Raw genomic sequence first — 19171 nt, 5'->3', positions numbered from 1 at the left:
TGACTAGGGACTTTTCATTGCTTGGGGGGAAGTACAAACTTGAATGAATGTTCAACAGCTTCCCCTCGCAAACAGGAAACCCAAACCATCATATGAGGAACGGGCTGTTGGCCTTTTGCAAAAGAAGAAGAAGTAGAAGAGTTTGGATTTGATATCCCGCTTTATCACTCCCTTTAAGGAGTCTCAAAGCGGCTAACATTCTCCTTTCCCTTCCTCCCCCACAACAAATACTCTGTGAGGTGAGTGGGGCTGAGAGACTTCAGAGAAGTGTGACTGGCCCAAGGTCACCCAGCAGCTGCATGTGGAGGAGCGGGGAATCGAACCCGGTTCACCAGATTACGAATCTACTGCTCTTAACCACTACACCACACTGGCTCTATAAATAATAAAACAACTCTATAATAAAACAACAAGTGAGAAAGTAATTTGAATTCTGGCTTACTTTTGCACTGTAGACCTTGCCTCATGATGCCCCAAAGCAAAGAGCCGCAGTGGTCGCAGAAGGTGGGAACTTTGTAATTGTGGATCCGGAATTTGTGAGGGATGTTGATTCCAAATCTCTGCTCAGAAATCTGAGGAGGTAGCAGCAATAGAGGAAAGGCTGGTTAGTTGGGGAGGTGGGAAATCAAGTAAAAACACACACAAGAATATCCTCCTCTCCCTCCCAGCAAAAAATACCATTAATAGCCAATGGAGGGTTACACCTTCCATTGCCTTGCAGAAACAATGCAATGCTTTTCTAACTTGCCTAGTTCTAACTGCCTAGCAAGCCTTTATTTTATTTTATTATTTAAAAATTTATTAACATATAAAACACATACATATACTTTTACACAATACACATACACAACACACTACCTTATTTTCATAACATAAAACATACCTACATTACTCTATATAACACCTACCAATACTGTGCATATCAACATGCCTACACTCCTACCGTACATGAACACCCACCAAGTGACTTAGAATCATAGAATCATAGAATCATAGAGTTGGAAGAGACCACAAGGGCCATCGAGTCCAACCCCCTGCCAAGCAGGAAACACCATCAGAGCACTCCTGACATATGGTTGTCAAGCCTCTGCTTAAAGACCTCCAAAGTAGGAGACTCCACCACACTCCTTGGCAGCAAATTCCACTGTCAAACAGCTCTTACTGTCAGGAAGTTCTTCCTAATGTTTAGGTGGAATCTTCTTTCTTGTAGTTTGGATCCATTGCTCCGTGTCCACTTCTCTGGAGCAGCAGAAAACAACCTTTCTCCCTCCTCTATGTGACATCCTTTTATATATTTGAACATGGCTATCATATCACCCCTTAACCTCCTCTTCTCCAGGCTCTTCTCTTGACTTCCAGCCGTTCTTGTTATGCTACTTTATTTTTCCAATTAGCTTAAACGCATTCCATTATTTCTTTAATCTCTTCTTCTATCTTGACTATACTCTCCTTTCACTCTAATCGTTTTCTGGATTCACTCAATATCTGTCAGAAATTCTACTTTTTCCACATAAATTTTGATGTATTCCTTAAAGATAGCCCACTCCTTATTCACTTATTCACGGACTTGGCATAAGTCAGAGGATTAAGCCCATTGAAGTGAATGGACCTAAGGAGGTTGTATTCGACTCCAGGACAAAGGTGGAAGTGGCACAGGAACATAGGGTGAAGTTACTCCATCTCAGCAGGGTACAGCCATCCATCTTTTATCACACAAAAGCAACAGACCCTGGCACCAAGTAGACATGCAAACCCACAGCCTGAAAATGCATTAAACAAAGTGTGTTGCTCTATAGAAACAGGCGGATCGACAGAGAGGTGAATAAATTACATTGCAATAAGCTACAGAACCCCAAATGTGCAACTGTGGCTTTACCTTTGTGTTCACCTTGTGACTATTGTTCTGGCACGTGCAAGCTGTGACAATGAGATGGTGGCAGCGCTTGTGTACGACGCACGTGCAAACTGGAAAACAGACGCAGGCATGGGGGGGAAAGGGTTGAAACAGAACAGGAAGATGAGATCGACAAGAATCACTGGGAAGCCCAATGCTCTGTATTACATATATCAGGGTCAACATCTATTAGTTGCCCTGGAAAATGGAAGCACCAACATTTTTATCTTGTTCTCAAAGGAGCTGCGGAGGTGATGGGTAGGTGTTGGAGTCAAAGCACAGGAGGAAGGGGCGGATTTAACCATTTGCCCCTGTGCTGATCCCCTAACAGCACCCTAGCTCAGTCGGTAGAGCATCAGACTGCCAATCTCAGGGTTGTGGGTTTGAGCCCCGTGTTGGGCAAAAGATTCCTGCGTTGCAGGAGATTGAAATCTTGGTCCCTTCCAACTCTACAATTCTAAGACTCTATGAAATCCCCCAGGCTGCTGTTAACTACAGGGGCAAACAACAAACTACAAACATCAAGGCAATTGCAACATTCATAGCTGATGACAGGTCTGTGTTCCATCCATTTGTCTAATCCTTTCCCCGTTCCACCCCCCTACAAAGGCCCTCTAAGTTGCCACTAACTACATCTTGTGGCAAGGAGTTCCATAGGTTCATCGTCCCCCACATAGGGGTGACAAGAAGTGACAGACCGGACTTCTCCAGAATAGACTGACCATCAATTGCAACCAATATAACTATCAACAGAGATAGTTACAGGTAGGTAGCCATGTTGGTCTGCCATAGTCGAAACAAACAAAGAAAATTCCTTCCAGTAGCAACTTGGAGACCAACTAAGTTTGTTATTGGTATGAGCTTTCGTGTGCATGCACACTTCTTCAAATACGAAAGCTCATACCAATAACAAACTTAGTTGGTCTCTAAGGTGCTACTGGAAGGATTTTTTTATTTTTATTTTGTATCAACAGAGAGGCAGAGAAATTATTTGGCGATATCCATCTGCGTCATATGGACTCCGAATGGACCCTTTCAGATCAAAATGGCCTTAGCTGGTATGACTAATGTTGTCTACCAGCACACCCAGAGATATGCATAACCTCAGCCTAAACTTCAGCATGGGCCTGATTCACTGAGAACCAGCCTTGAGTATATCTCCCATGCATTTTAATGGGGTCTGTGCGGCAATAGAAAAGGCCAATTTGTGGCATGTGCATTTCGGCGAGAGACAGATGAGGCACGCTACCTTGGCACTGGTATCCTTGCTTTCCAAATACTCCCCTGTTGGAGACAAAACAGAGAAAGCGCATGACTCAGGAACAGATAAAAGAGCCAAAATCAGGTCAGGTTTGTACACAACACCACAGTGGCTGGGAAAGCAGCAGTGACACAGTTTACAATGCAAATGTAAAAAACAGCTCTTTTGGAGACTTTTTCACCTCTCCTTGAGCAGAGTCAGAGCAGACTGACGCAATCACGGCTGATCCTTTTTGCTCCCCACCCCTCCCTGGACAGACATAGCAGGTTCATAGGCTTCTCTTGCGTATGAAAACAAAAACAAAAAACCATACATTTAAAGAAGTTTCACTATTTGGCCTAACAGTAATATTTTTGCAAGGCAATTCTCTCGAACATTTCGGTATGTTGTTTTCACTAATAATATATGCATTCTTATGCATGCTTCGGGTTGAATACAAAGTTCACCCTACTCATAGAGGACCACTGGACATTAATGGACACAGCTGAGCTAGGTCGGTTCATTTCAATGGGCCTACTCCATATTACTTGGATACAACTCTTTACCCTTCTATATGCAGTTTTGCACATGTTACTTGACTGAAGAACCAAATTTGGAGAAGCGCAAATTTCCAACAATGGCTGCGTTTCGGCACCAGTGGCGTAGTGTGGGGGGTGCAGGGGGGGCCGGGCGCACCAGGCGCAACATCTGGGGGTTAGGGTTAGGGGGCGCAAATCCACGGGTTAGGGGGCGCAAATTCCTTGCCTTGCCCCGGGTGCTGACAACCCACGCTACGCCACTGTTCGGCACAGATGTTGCAGACAGTGCAAATCAGGCCAATCCACCTTTAAATTTAGGGTGAATCTAATTCCTCCCCCTTCCCTTTAGATATTCTACGGGCTGCCTGCAAATCTTCATAAGCAGACACGATGGCTCTATCTTTTCCACCCCTATCTTAGGTCAGAGAGCTGCACTTTGTGCCTCTGTTGTGGCCCCTTCTCTTTGATCTGCGGAGAGAAATTGTTGCAGGTAGGGCTGTTCCTAGCGAAGGGATTAGCAAGAGACAATGGGAAGACTCTCCATTTCGAAGCCTCTCTCTCACCAGATAAACTCCCGGCAGTGCGAGCAGTACGTGGGTTGCCGCAAATAGGTAGCCATAAACTTGTGCCCATTGACTTGATGGACTCGCCGCCGCATAGCCCGTTGGCGCTTCCGGGTGAAGTTCTTAAATATTCTGTCCCTCTGGAGAGTTCCTGCGTGTACAAAGGTAAAGGAGACAAAACAGGGAAGCAAATGCTTATCAGTACTAGTTCTCGGTTATTTGCCACTCTTTTCCTTTAATTGTCGACCACAAGTTATCTCAAAACATGATACAGTGATACCTCGATGTTATGTACTGAGTTGAATAGGATTCAGAATGCAGCAGTCTGATTGGTCCTAGAACAATAGGATTCAGAATGCAGCAGTCTGATTGGTCCTAGAACAATGCAGCAGTATGATTGGTCCACAGGAGCCACCCAATCCAGCTCCAGGTGGAAGTGAATCTGCAACCTGATTGGCCTACAGGAGAATCCCGGAAATAGCCAATCACATGCAGCCCATTGTGTAAATAATGTATATAAGCAGATATTGTGGGGGAACTTCCATTCCTCCTCACTACTATGAGCTGAATAAAGAGCATGAAATCCACTCTTGACTCCGGGTATATTTCACTCGGGTTACAGACGCTTCAGGTTACAGACTCCACTAACCCAGAAATAGTACCTCGGGTTAAGAACTTTGCTTCAGGATGAGAACAGAAATCGTGCTCCAGCGGCACGGCAGCAGCGGGAGGCCCCATTAGCTAAAGTGGTGCTTCAGGTTAAGAACAATTTTAGGTTAAGAACAGACCTCCAAAACGAATTAACTTCTTAACCTGAGGTACCACTGTATCTTTAAGCACCTTCATTCCTTGCTCCTCCTTATCTCCTCTCCTCCCCCTCATTCTCTCTGCTCCATCAGCCATCCAATCGCCTTCTGAAACCCAGGATCTCCACTTCTGGGATCATATGGTCCCTATCCTTTATTTTTTGCTTGCAGATCCTTTTCTGCCCTGGGAGCATATTCACCCAGTGCTTTTCCAGCTGCTCTGGCTCCCCGCAGAGGACAGGGTCAGATTTAAGATGCTGGTTTTGACCTTTAAAGCCCTTCACGGCCTATGACCCTCGTACCTACGGGACCGCCTCTCCCGGTATGCCTCACGGAGGACCTTAAGGTCCATAAATAGCAACACCCTAGAGGTCCCGGGCCCTAAGGAAGCCAGATTAGCCTCAACCAGAGCCAGGGCCTTTTCAACACTGGCTCCAGCCTGGTGGAACGCTCTGTCTCATGAGACTAGGGCCCTGCAGGATCTGATTTCTTTCCGCAGGGCCTGTAAGACAGAGTTGTTCCACCAGGCCTTTGGCTTGGAGCCAATTTGATTCCCTCCTCCTCTTTCCTTTTCCTTTCTCCTCCTGTGATGAGGCTGCATTTTAATGTTTCAGTGTTTCAATGTTGTATTTTAATCTTGTTTTTAAGTTGTATTCATTCAACTTGTTTTTATTATTGCTTGTTAGCCGCCCTGAGCCCGGCCTTGGCTGGGGAGGGCGGGGTATAAATAAAAATTATTAAATTATTATTATTATTCTCATATCTCGAAGCTCTGTCTGAATCGCTGCAGTGTGATCAGATCGTATAAGCACCCAACTTTCAACCTTGTGCAGTTGGATGCCGGCCGGCTGAAATCGTGCAAATTAACTGCAGAGAACCTAAAAGCTCTTTTTTGCCAGGTTTCCCCCCCAAGCGGAAAGAGCTTTTAAGCTCTCCCTGTTGACCACCTTGCCTAGCAGTCTCTGGGATGCTCTCAAGAGACCATGCGTGAACTCAGACATCCCTGAAAGAGCTTGCGAGAGCAGCGTGCCAGAAAGTAAGGATGCTCGTGCAAGGGCAGTTCCAGATTCGAGTACTATACTGTATGGAAACTGTGGCCTTCCAGATGTTGTTGACAGAGGCCACCTCCCATTAACCTCCACCAGTTGGGCCAGAAAGCAACATCTGGGCAACACGTTGGATTGGGGAAGATGTATTGCAGTCTTTAAGCTGTGTGCCTCCACCTATATTCAACCTGTATATTTGTAAATACATGCAAACATCGCCAAACACCAGGAAGCCTCCGGTGACCTCCTTCCAAAGGAAATCAAAGCTTTGTAAGCACCGCACCCCTGAAATCTTGGCGAAGTGAGGTGCACATAACACTATATTAAGGCTACCACCAGATTAGCTGAATGTCAAGATGATTAACTGATTAAATTTGCATATGAGTAGAAAAAAAACCCCCAGTGTTCTCAGAAACACCAATAGGAGTGTTAAGGCACTGAATGATGGGTTCCAAAACCTGCTATTAATTTCTTCCAGTTCTTCAGAATGGCTATTTTTAAAGCTGCACATCACAATCTTCCTGTTTCCACACTGACACATGGCTCTTATAAGTGCCTTTACACACACTTGTCTGTCATTCTGCTCCATGACTGGCCAAGGAAAGAGCCAGGTAGCTATTTCCAAATCACACTCAGACATCGCACATCAGGAAAGGGCTTGGGAACTGGATTCTTGCACACTGAAGAATTTGGACAGACGTCTGTTTGTCTAAGGTGGCCACTTATGTATTGCCAAAGAAAGCAAGGAAAGGACTCAGAGTTGCATATGCTGATTTATACGCACAGATGCAAATTTAGCAATCATTGGTTGTATCCAGCTAAATCCTACCCAGTGTAGACCCACTGAAATCAAATTACTGTATTTTTCGCTCTATAAGACGCACCAGACCATAAAACGCACCTAGTTTTTGGAGGAGGAAAACAAGAAAAAAAATATTCTGAATCTCAGAAGCCAGAACGGCAAGAGGGATCGCTGTACAGCAATCCCTCTTGCTGTTCTGGCTTCTGTGATAGCTGTGCAGCCTGAATTCACTCCATAAGACGCACACACATTCCCCCTTACTTTTTAGGAGGGAAAAAGTGAGTCTTATAGAGCAAAAAAATATGGTACTCAAGTCCATTGATGTCAATGATCCATTCCATGACTTAGACAACACCCTCTCCTTCTTTCTTTTTTAAATTTTTTAATTAAATGTTCACAATTATAACAAAAACAACCTAGCAAAAAGGAAAAACAACAGCAGAAAAACATACAAAAAAACTTAAACCACAACAATAAAAAACATAATCTTTATCCCATATCCCTTAAAACCCAAATTTTATTTACATTGTTAATTGACTTCCTCCATTCCCTCCCTTCTGAATTTCCTCGTATCTGCATATAACAGCTTTCCAATATCATTCTTAAAGAAAAACATTTCCAGCTGTTATCTAATTTATTCACTTTTCTTACTGTTCTGAATCCCATTTATTTAATTAAATCCTAATTTAATCCTAGGCCTATTTGGTACTTTCAAGTGATTTCTAATTTTTTATATTACAATATTTATTCAAATACCAGATGGCGCTCTGGAGTTGAAATTGGAACTCTATGAAATTTTCCATTGTGAGCTTTAAAACGGATTTTTCAGAGCGTTTTTCTATAGCAGTGTAGATGCAGCCCATGACTATAATTTAAACAGGAATACACAATTGTAAAAAAGACTGTGAGCAGGCGACTTGTGTGCCTAAGTCAGTTTTCCAGCTGCTTCTAACTGCCAATGGGCAACTTCATATATGCAACTATAATAATAATAATAATAATAATAATAATAATAATAATAATTTATTATTTATACCCCGCCCATCTGGCTGGGCTTCCCCAGCCACTCTGGGCGGCTTCCAAAAGAACATTAAAATACTATGATACAGCAAACATTAAAAGCTTCCCTAAACAGGGCTGCCTTCAGATGTCTTCTAAAAGTCTGGTAGTTGTTGTTCTCTTTGACATCTGGTGGGAGGGCGTTCCACAGGGAGGGCGCCACTACCGAGAAGGCCCTCTGCCTGGTTCCCTGTAACTTGGCTTCTCGCAGTGAGGGAACCGCCAGAAGGCCCTCGGTGCTGGACCTCAGTGTCCGGGCAGAACAATGGGGGTGGAGACACTCCTTCAGGTATACTTCTCAGTTGCTTGACCTTGGATTGTTCGATCTGTGCTCCTCCTGCAACCCTGATTGGGTCCCTGTCCCCTGAGGGTGCTCATGGTAATGGGACACCCATGTTAGATTATAGCCAAAGTGCAAGAAGGAATCACTCCTCTTCCAATCACTAGGGCTTCCAGCCTAGAAAGAATGAGGGCAGGGGGAAGCAAAACCTTCATTGCGGGCGGCTGGACCAGATGACCCTTGGAGTCCCTTCCAACTCTACAATTCTGATTCTATGGAAACTGCCAGGTGCAAAGCAAGCTTATTTACAAGCTAGTCCACATGTTCCTGACTTGTGGGTTCTTCCAGAGGGGGAAACCATTCAATGTATCACACACACACACACACACACACACACACACACACACACGGCTTTTCCTGGGGGGGGGGGTGCAGGGCTCCGCATATCCCTAAACATTTTGTAAATTTAGTGGGAGAAGAAACTAAGAATTTAAAATCGTCAGTTCTGTTGCTACCCCCGATGGTGGCCTCATTTCCTGTCACTGTGTTTCCTGAGTCTCAGACGGAATGAGAGTACCCCTAAACATGTTTTTAAAGAAAAAAAAGCACTGTGTGTGTGTGTGTGTGTGTGTGTGTGTGTGTGTGTGAAATCTATACCACCCTTCATCAGAAGATCACAGGGTGTTTTACAACCTAAAACTATATACCATAATAACAAACAGAAACACCCCCACACAGTTATTTTTATTGTAAAGTCCATTCTGGTTGATATTCATGGAAAAGCCTCTCTCTCTCTCTCTCTCTCTCTCTCTCTCTCTCTCTCTCTCTCTCTCTCCATTTGTCTAGACTACTAATGACCTCCTGATTTACATATTGAGAAGTTTCCCCTAAAGCAATGGTTCTCAACCTGTGGTTCCCCAGATGTTGTTGGACTACAACTCCCATCATCCCTGAGCTCTGGCCTTGCTAGCTAGGGGTGATGAGAGTTGTAGTTCAGCAACAACTGGGGACCCACAGGTTGAGAAAGGCTGCCCTAAAGGAAGAAGGTTCATTATTTGGGAAATTTGGAAATAGGTTTGGAATTAAAATTGGCTGCACTTACAGATGTCCTCTTCATTCCCCTTGCATTTCCATAACACTCATTCTCTGTAACCTTAGACAGAGCAGGATCTTATAAGCAGGTGAGGGAGACATGCTTTCGAGTTGCCAGGTCTTCTAAGACTCACACCTTTAGGCACAGCAGGTGGAGCTTGAGAGCTAAGAGGTGGTACCTAGCAGTTTATAGGGTGGAGCCTGGTGGGATAGGAGACAGATCAGAGGAAGTTCATGCTAATGCCTAGTGCTCCAGGACTGAAGCCCAGTGAATATCATGGGATGGATGGAGTGATTGAATGGCAAAATATATCCAGCCCTCACCCCTTTGCTTCTGAGCACTTGTCTTGAGATCTTACCCCTTTTGCCAGAAGGCCTAAGATTAAGTAGAGTTGACACTTTTGTATTACCCAAGAAAGCTAAAAGAGAATAGTTTTGCATAGCATTTGCTTTTGCTAATTGATATGCAAATCTGGAAACAATGGGCACAATTCTGATAGAAATAAGGCCTCTCGCCATGGTGGGAGAGACGGTGAACTTAACAGAGGACTGTCCCATGACAGCCCTTCAAATAAACAACTGAAAGTTCAAGGTCAAACTGATCGCTCACAATCTTAACTGCGGATGTATCTAGAATAGCTGAAAACCCACAGGACCAGGAGCCTGCACACCTGTGTGCCACTCACCTGAGTGGTGAGCCACAAGTCCTACTGGTTGGAGCATCAACTGTTTGTTCCAAAGCTCCGTAACACCTCCACCCACTCGGGCCAGCCATTGAATTCTCCTGACCCAGAAGAACTATACAGGATTTCCAGGTCAACCTGTGTGACTCTGCTTGTGCAATGACAGTATTTACTTGCATCTCACTGCATCTCACCTAGGAGTTGCCTAGGGTGAATCACTGACAGTACCCTTACTGTATGCTTGTGAAATGTGGACCACTTATAAACGCCACCTCCAACTCCTCAAAAGATTCCATGAACGATGTCTCCAAAAATTTAGGAAATACAGGAAGAAGCAAAGATCACCAGTATCAAAGCAATGATTCTTTAACATCGACTTCGTTGGACTGGTCATGTTGTGCGGATGCCTGATTATCATTTTCCAAAGCAACTGCTCTATTCCCAACTTAAAAATGGAAAGCCTAATGCTGGTGGTCCACAAAAGAGGTTTGAAGACTCTCTCAAGGAAAATCTAAAAAAAATGTAGTATAAACTGGGAAACACTGGCCTGCGAGTGCTCCAGTTGGAGAACAGCCTCTACCAAAGGTGTCATGGGCTTTGAAGACACTCAAACTCAGAACACAAGGGAGAAACGTGCTAAGAGGAAGGCACACTTGGCAAATCCACACCGTGATCAACTCCCACCTGGAAACCTGTGTCTCCACTGTGGAAGGATGTGTGGATCCAGAATTGGTCATTTACAGACTCCCTGTTAAGACTGTGTTCATGGAAGACAATCTTACTTGGCTATGTGTGATTGCCAAAAAATAAGAAGACTGACAGAACATACATGGAAATGTATTGCAAGGTGTGTGTGTTTTAACAAAACAAAACAAAACTGTGTTATTAGGTCTTGTCTTTTTGCACATGAGAACTCTACCAAGGATGCTGAATTTGAATTGCTGCTTTAGTTCTTGATCCCTGCCTGGTTCCAGCTGCACCCCTGCTTTTGGTCCACTGGGGCTAACAGCCGACTTCCGCAAAATCTTGGGACCCATATGCCTTGCCCAGTCCTGAGATTGTTCAACATTCCACTCCCAATATCTCTGCCTGTTCACTCTGGTGATGCGCAGCAGTATAGAGAAGCTAGAGCCAAATTGAAAAAGGGCATTAGGAACGCCAAAGCTATGTACTGCCGGAGGATCGAAAAACATTTTGAGAGCTCCGACCCTCGTCGAGTATGGCAAGGCTTGAGACAAATTACAGGGCAAAATACTAAAAATGAATTGGCTAGCAGCAGTGCGCACCTAGCTGATCAACTGAATCAATTTTTTAGCCGCTTTGAGGAGGGAACTGGAACTACCGTCACTACAGCATTGGCCACCAGCACGTCATCAGAAACTACTACTGATAGACAACCACTTTTATTACAGACCTGTGACGTACAACGCGCCTTTCGGAGCATTAACATCAGGAAGGCAGCTGGACCGGATGGAATCATGGGACGGGCTATTAGGGACTGCGCTGCAGAATTAGCCGGCGTATTTACGGACATTTTCAACCTATCCCTGTTGCAGGGTTTTGTCCCTACCTGCCTGAAGACATCGATTATAGTGCCAGTCCCCAAGCAGTCAGTGGTGGTATCTCTCAATGATTATAGACCAATAGCTTTAACATCTGTTGTTATGAAATGTTTTGAGAGACTGGTGCTAGATTACATTAAGGCTAGTCTTCCATCCACTTTAGACCCGTTCCAGTTTGCATACAGAAGAAACAGATCTACTGATGATGCTATTTCCATCGCCGTCCATACTGTATTGAGTCATCTAGAACGACAGGGAACCTACGCAAGGCTGTTGTTTGTGGACTACAGTTCTGCCTTCAATACAATTCTGCCAGACAGGTTATTTCTTAAAATGACCAACTTGGGTATACATCAGAAGATCTGTCTGTGGGTAAGGAATTTCCTGACTGATAGGCCGCAGACAGTGAGAATGGGACCTTACTATTCTTCTACTCTAGTATTAAGCACAGGAGCCCCTCAGGGATGCGTGCTAAGTCCCTTTCTCTATTCTCTGTACACATTTGATTGCACCCACTGTATAAGTCCAACACAATCATCAAATTTGTGGATGATACAACAGTGGTGGGGCTCATCAGTGAGAACGATGAGACTGCTTATAGGAAAGAAGTACAGGGGTTAATTCAATGGTGTAAAGAAAATAATCTTATGCTTAACACCAAAAAAACCAAAGAACTCATAATTGACTTTAGGAGAAAGAAAAGTGTATTTTTACCATTGCACATAAATGGCGAGGAAGTGGAGAGGGTTGGTAGTTTTAAATACCTGGGCATTTATATCTCGGAGGACCTCTCATGGACTGCAAATGTTAATATGGTTGTGAGGAAGGTGCAGGGGAGGTTGTATTTCCTGAGAATGCTCAGGGGACTGAATCTATCCCAGCACCTACTTCTGTCCTATTATCATAGTACCATCGAGAGTGTCCTAACCTATAGTATATTATCATGGTATGGGAGCAGCTCTGAAACGGATAAAAAAGCTTTACAGCGAACAATAAAAATTGCCCAGAACGTTATTGGGCTCCGACTACCAACCCTGGATGAGATCTTCACGTCTCGCATCTTGAAGAAGTCACATAATATTCTGAGAGACCCCACCCACCCTGCTCACAACTTCTTTGAACTATTGCCTTCGGGCAGAAGATATAGGACAATGAAAACACGAACCACACGCCTTCTGAATAGTTTCTATCCAAGAGCTCTGATTGCACTAAATAACGATCTCAGGGCCAGTTGCAAGGTTTAGTAAGTAGGGAGTAGAAGGAATGAGATAGGTTTTAGGTTATGTTATGCTTTTAATAGGTTATGCTATATTCTGGATTATGTTATGTTTTATAGATTATGTTTAAATAGGATGAGAGTTCGGAGATACGTGCAAATGTATATGTGAACCCGGTCTTTGGGTGGGTGTTTGATTTTCGTTGTTGTGTATACTGTGTATATACGGACAATGACAATAAATTTATCTATATCTGTTAAGTTCCACATTATATTTGAGCTTTCACAAAACGTAAAAGTTTCTTTTGGAATTCTAGTGGAATATTGGTGCAAGTTTAACGCTCATTTTCATGTTATTTCCTTCTGGGGTGGGGGTGGGGGGGTGGGATCTGTTTCGAAATGTATTTATTTATTTATTTAAATACCGCCCTATGCCCATAGATCTCACGGTGGATCACGACGTAAAATGACGTAATATGAAAAACACAAAATGCATAAGAAATATAGGAACAAAAGCTAACCAATATTCGCCCCCTTTTACAACACATTTTAAAAGGCCATTGGATGTCAATCAGCTGAAGAGGAACATTTTCGCCTGGCATCTAAAGTCACCAGGCGAGTCTCCCCAGGGAGCGCATTCCACAAACAGGGGGCCACTGCCAAAAATGTAATATGAAAAATATAATATGGAAATGAGTAATAAAATTGTGCTTATATTCTACAACGGTTCCATCATATTACACCATGGGTAGGCAAACTAAGGCCCGGGGACTGGATCCAGCCCAATCGTCTTCTAAATCTGGCCCGTCGATGGTCCGCGAATCAGCGTGTTTTTACATGAGTAGCACATGTCCTTTTATTTAAAATGCATCTCTGGGTTATTTATGGGGCATAGGAATTCGTTCATTTATTTTTTTCAAAATATAGTCTGGCCCCCCACAAGGTCTGAGGGACAGTGGACCGGCCCCCTGCTGAAAAAGTTTGCTGACCCCTGTATTACACGATAGTTGTAGAAGAGGCTTTGACATTGTGTGCAAGCTCAAATATAGTGTGGAAACCGCAACGTGTCGTGAAAATGGAGCACATTGTCATGTCAGTGCTGCCTACATGCCTCCCTGTGTCTCAGAACTGAAGGACACACACACACACACACACACACACCAAACCCATTGGTTTTCAGCCAAAGAGCTTGACCATTTTCCTCAGCGACGACAAAGTAGGCTTTATGCTTCATCGGAAAATGGCTGAGGTTTCCTCCTGACTCACACCAGCCCTCCTCTTCCTTCCTGCAGCATCCGGGTTTTCCCAAAGGAGCCAAATTCCTAAGCAGGTGTAGGCCAAGGTGGTCCAGCAGGATACCTTAGATGGATTATCTGTGATCTCCACACGCCCCTTGGGCAACTAGGATGCAACACAGGTTCCTCTGGTTCTCAGGTGCTTCTATCACTTCCCTCTCCCACCTTGACTCCTACACAGAGGAAGGGAAGCAGGAATATTCCCTCCCCAGTCCATTTCATATTCAGAACAAGTGCATTTGGCAAAGCCTACCAGGCCAATGATTATCAGAGTGTTGTTGTTGTTTTGTCATTTAGTCATGTCCGACTCTTCGTGACCCCCTGGACCAGAGCACACCAGGCACTCCTGTTTTCCACTGCCTCCCGCAGTTTGGTCAGACTCATGCTGGTAGCTTGAAGAACACTGTCCAACCATCTCGTCCTCTGTCGTCCCCTTCTCCTTGCGCCCTCCATCTTTCCCAACATCAGGGTCTTTTCCAGGGAGTCTTCTCTTCTCATGAGGTGGCCAAAGTACTGGAGCCTCAGCTTCACGATCTGTCCTTCCAGTGAGCACTCAGGGCTGACTTCCCTAAAAATGTTTAGGCCCAATCTTCTTGCAGTCCATGGGACTCCCAAGAGTCTCCTCCAGCACCACAATTCAAAAGCATCAACCCTTCAGAGTAATAGTCGCTTATTGGAGTAATAGTCCCTTATTTCTCACAAGATACCTGAACATCTCTAACAACTGAAGTCTAGGCGGGTTCCCACAAGGCAAGCCACAGTGATAACAACAAGAACCTTGATTGAAGTACAAAACAGGGACAAAGCAACTGCTTATATACATTTCTGAGGGTCTGGACCACTCCCACTCCCAGCGTGATTGGCTGTCTAAACTTCCAAGCTGCGAATCATGACTCAGAGTTTAAGGGCCAATGGAAGAGGCCCAAATCCTGAAATGTTCTGTGATTGGACATCATGGAACAAATCAGAACACAGGAGCTCAGAATCCTTAGTCCGGACCCAAGCTCAGGCAACACCGACCACTGAATACATAACACAATGATGCCTCAGATGTCTGCCAGTACAGCAACCTTCCTGCCTCTTTTTTGGAACTGCTGCACTGACATGGGCAGGAGACATATAATCAGAAAACACGGAGAAGAGTAAAAACACTTGGGTTTGCCCAGACAACTGCCTCATTCCCCCAGGAAAAGCATTAAGCAAAAGGTTCTCTCGACAAAAAGTTGAGATCTATTGCAGCATGAGCAGGCAAATCCAGCCGCCCTGTTTGCATGTGTGAAAACTCCAAATTGGAATGGCAAGCTGAGCTAAGGTGTAAATTTCAAATGTCATGAAAATATAAGAGCCTGTTGGATCAAGCCAATGGGATTTTTGTGAGTGTGCTTTTGCATTTTTTTAAAGAGAGTGTTTCCAGTGTCGTTTTTAAAAATAGATTCTCTTCTTTAACTGGTGTTTTATTTTCCATATCTTTTAATTGCGTGTTTTACACCTGTTTTAATTTATGTCCGGAGCCACCTTGGGTCCTGTCCTGGGAGCAAGGCAGGATATAAATAAAACAAGAAACTAAATAACTTGCTGTAACACTTGGACAATGAATGGGGAAAGTCTGCGCTTACTAGAGAGGGTCATATAAGTTACTGACTCTTTGAGAGGAACTTTCAGCTAAGCTTGTGAAAGCTTGCCATCTTAGAGTACCCAAAAATGTCATTACGGAGGCAGAGAAGTAATTCAGCATTCCTGGGCAAGGCATTGCATATAACACCAGTTTTTCCTATCTCTTTTGTAAGGATGAAGTTGGGCCAAATTAAGGAGAGGAAATGTTTGGCTCTGTGCTTCAGGTCTCCCCATGTTGCTAAGTATGTTCCGCCTTTGAGCAGATGATGATGATAATAATAATAATAATAATAATAATAATAATAATAATAATAATAATAATTTATTATTTATACCCCAACCATCTGGCTGGGTTTCCCCAGCCACTCTGGGTGGCTTCCAACAGAATATTAAAATACAACCATCTATTAAACATTAGAAACTTCCCTAAACAGGGCTGTCTTCAGATGTCTTCTAAAAGTCTGGTAGTTGTTTTCCTCTTTGACATCTGCTGGGAGGGCGTTCCACAGGGCAGGTGCCACCACCGAGAAGGCCCTCTCCCTGGCTCCCTGTAACTTGGCTTCTCGCAGTGAGGGAACCGCCAGAAGGCCCTCGGCATTGGATTACTTGCAACACATATTTAGGGCACTCTTATGCCACTGTAACAGTCATTAATTATTTTACTGGGAACTGTAGCTCTGTGAGGGTTAAACTATAGTTCCCAGGATTCTTTGGGGGGACGCGCGTGCTTTAAATGTACGTTGCCGATGTGACCTAGTACATATCTTTAGCAGTGGCAGAAAGCTCTGCAAACTGAAACGAACGAGTGGCCGAAGTTTCCCACAGCCCAAAGCCACAGGTGAAAAAAACATGCTCTGCATTTGCAGAAGAGAAGAACGATACACTCCAGGACGCAAGGCAGGCTGAAAATTGTCTGTCTCCTTCTCAAAACATATGATTTATCACCAACCCATCTCCCTTCTCGGGGCTTTGTCAGCATTTCCCAGCACATCTCACTTGCTCAGGCTGGAAGCAACGTGTCAGACAGATTCTTTTGCACTTCAGAGGTAGGTACACCTTCTGCAAATATAGCCGAGCATGAAATATTCAGGAACCAGCCCCATAAAAATTGCATTAGTAAATTCTGAATTTACTCCCTTTGATCTGCTTGTGCTGCCTATAGCTTCCATTTGTTTTTGTCTTAAAACTGGGGATGAGACTCTGAGTCAATATTCCACTGCACACATAACATTATTTGCTCTGTTAAGCCACAGAAAAAGGCTAGATTAGCATGGCAGTGAAAGGAGTGTGTTCTGGGAAGATCTTCATTCAATAATAATAATAATAATAATAATTTATTATTTGTACCCCGCCCATCTGGCTGGGTTTCCCCAGCCACTCTGGGCGGCTTCCAACAAAGATGAAAAAATACACTAAAATGCCACATATTAAATACTTCCCTGAACAGGGCTGCCTTCAGATGTCTTCTGAATGTCAGGTAGTTGTTTATCGCTTTGACATCTGATGGGAGGGCGTTCCACAGGGTGGGCGCCACTACCGAGAAGGCCCTCTGCCTGGTTCCCTGTAACTTGGCCTCTCGCAGTGAGGGAACTGCCAGAAGGCCCTCGGAGCTGGACCTCAGTGTCCGGGCAGAACGATGGGGGTGGAGACGCTCCTTCAGGTATACTGGACCGAGGCCGTTTAGGGCTTTAAAGGTCAGCACCAACACTTTGAATTGTGCTCGGAAACGCACTGGGAGCCAATGTAGGTCTTTCAAGACCGGTGTTATGTGGTCTCGGCGGCCACTCCCAGTCACCAGTCTTGCTGCCGCATTCAAATCTTACCCTCGCTATAAATTCACCAAGGAACCTCAGTGCTTTAGAGCAACTTGGCATCCCCCAGACATTTTGAACTTCAGCTCCCGCCCACAACATCCCAACGGCTCCATGTTGCACAAGGGTGCTTCAGAGCATTCAAAGCACGGTTCAAACATGCCATTGCCAATAATATGCATGCTTCCAGCAAGAGCGGGCAACCTTAATTCTGTCAAGAGAGCCATCCCCCCTTAGGGTTCATAGAATCATAGAATCATAGAGTTGGAAGAGACCACAAGGGCCATCGAGTCCAACCCCCTGCCAAGCAGGAAACACCATCAGAGCACTCCTGACATATGGTTCATCAGCCAGGCACTGCAAACTGCCAATGGACAGAGCCTAGACAAACGTGTTATCGTACCTACGGGACCGCCTCTCCCGGTATGCCCCACGGAGAACCTCAAGGTCCATAAACAGCAACACCCTAGTGGTCCCAGGCCCTAAGGAAGTCAGATTAGCCTCAACCAGAGCCAGGGACTTTTCAGTGATGGCTCCAGCCTGGTGGAACGCTCTGCCTCATGAGACCAGGGCCCTGCAGGATCAGATTTCTTTCCGCAGGGCCTGTAAGACAGAGTTGTTCCACCTGGCCTTTGGCTTGGAGCCAATTTGATTCCCTCCCCCTCTTTCTTTTTCCTTTCTCCTCCTGTGATGAGGCTGCATTTTAATGTTTCAATATTTTAATGTTGTATTTTAATCTTGTTTTTAAGTTGTATTCACTCAACTTGTTTTTATTATTGCTTGTTAGCCGCCCTGAGCCCAGCCTTGGCTGGGGAGGGCGGGGTATAAATAATAATAATAATAATAATAATAATAATAATAATAATAATAATAATAATAATATTAACGGAATTAAAACCACCCTGCTTCAATTTTCACCACAACTTACTCAGATGAGAATTTGCAACCCTGTGCAGGCCTACTGAGAAGTAAGCCCCACTGGGTTTGATGGGGTGCCAGATAAATAAAAGAATTTTATTTGTTTATCTTTTCAGCCCAATACAGCTACTATTCTGGGAACCTGGTGAAGCCATTCCTTTCTGACTTTCGTGTGCTGCAAGGGGCAGACCTTGGTAATATGCTGCCCTGTGTGAGGCCAACATTTGTCACCCTCCCCACCAGTCCCTGTGGCACAAGCTTAAGCCAGGTAAACAAGGCGCCCGACTTGGGGAAGGAGGCACAAGGCTTTGGCAGCGTCCTAGAGACCTCCTACCCCAGGGGTCTGCAACCTTTAAGACAAAAAGAGCCACTTGGACCCGTTTCCAAAGGGGAAAAAAACTGGGAGCCGCAAAACTCGTCATTATAAAAATAACTTTTTTCTCACTTTTTATTATTTCTTTGTTTGACCCCTCAGAATTACTCCTCCTCATAGAAATAAACGTTAAATTAACAAGTTACCTTTTTGTGTGTGTGTATTCTTCACTCCCCTTCAAAACAGTGACCAGCGTACATGCCCCCTTTCAATGCAGTGACCAGCGTACATGCCCCTTACAATGTAGTGGGCGGGAAGGTGACGTCGGGACGGTGCGTGACTAACGCACGCACCGCCCCCATGCGACGTCACAGCCATTACAGCGCCCGCCACAGTGGGGAGTGTCGGGGCGCACAATGCGCCTCCTCCCCTCGCTAG

General features: G+C 44.6%; 1 protein-coding gene across 1 annotated transcript in view; it reads right to left on the bottom strand.

Annotated features, from left to right (window-relative positions):
• The window catches only part of PRKCH (protein kinase C eta), a 106055-nt gene that overhangs the window by 51995 nt on the left and 34889 nt on the right, over window positions 1-19171 (bottom strand). Inside the window, exons 3-6 of the mRNA XM_082217824.1 lie at window positions 4237-4387; window positions 3144-3178; window positions 1877-1965; window positions 443-572 (exon numbers count right to left, since the gene is read on the bottom strand). Coding sequence (XP_082073950.1) covers window positions 443-572; window positions 1877-1965; window positions 3144-3178; window positions 4237-4387 — 405 coding nt within the window. The remainder of the gene's footprint in view (window positions 1-442; window positions 573-1876; window positions 1966-3143; window positions 3179-4236; window positions 4388-19171) is intronic.

This window comes from Podarcis vaucheri (genome assembly GCF_965113315.1).
Source record: "Podarcis vaucheri genome assembly, chromosome: 1".
NCBI lineage: Eukaryota > Metazoa > Chordata > Lepidosauria > Squamata > Lacertidae > Podarcis > Podarcis vaucheri.
Note: the sequence above shows the minus strand (reverse complement) of the source record. Positions and strands in the feature narration are given on the sequence as shown.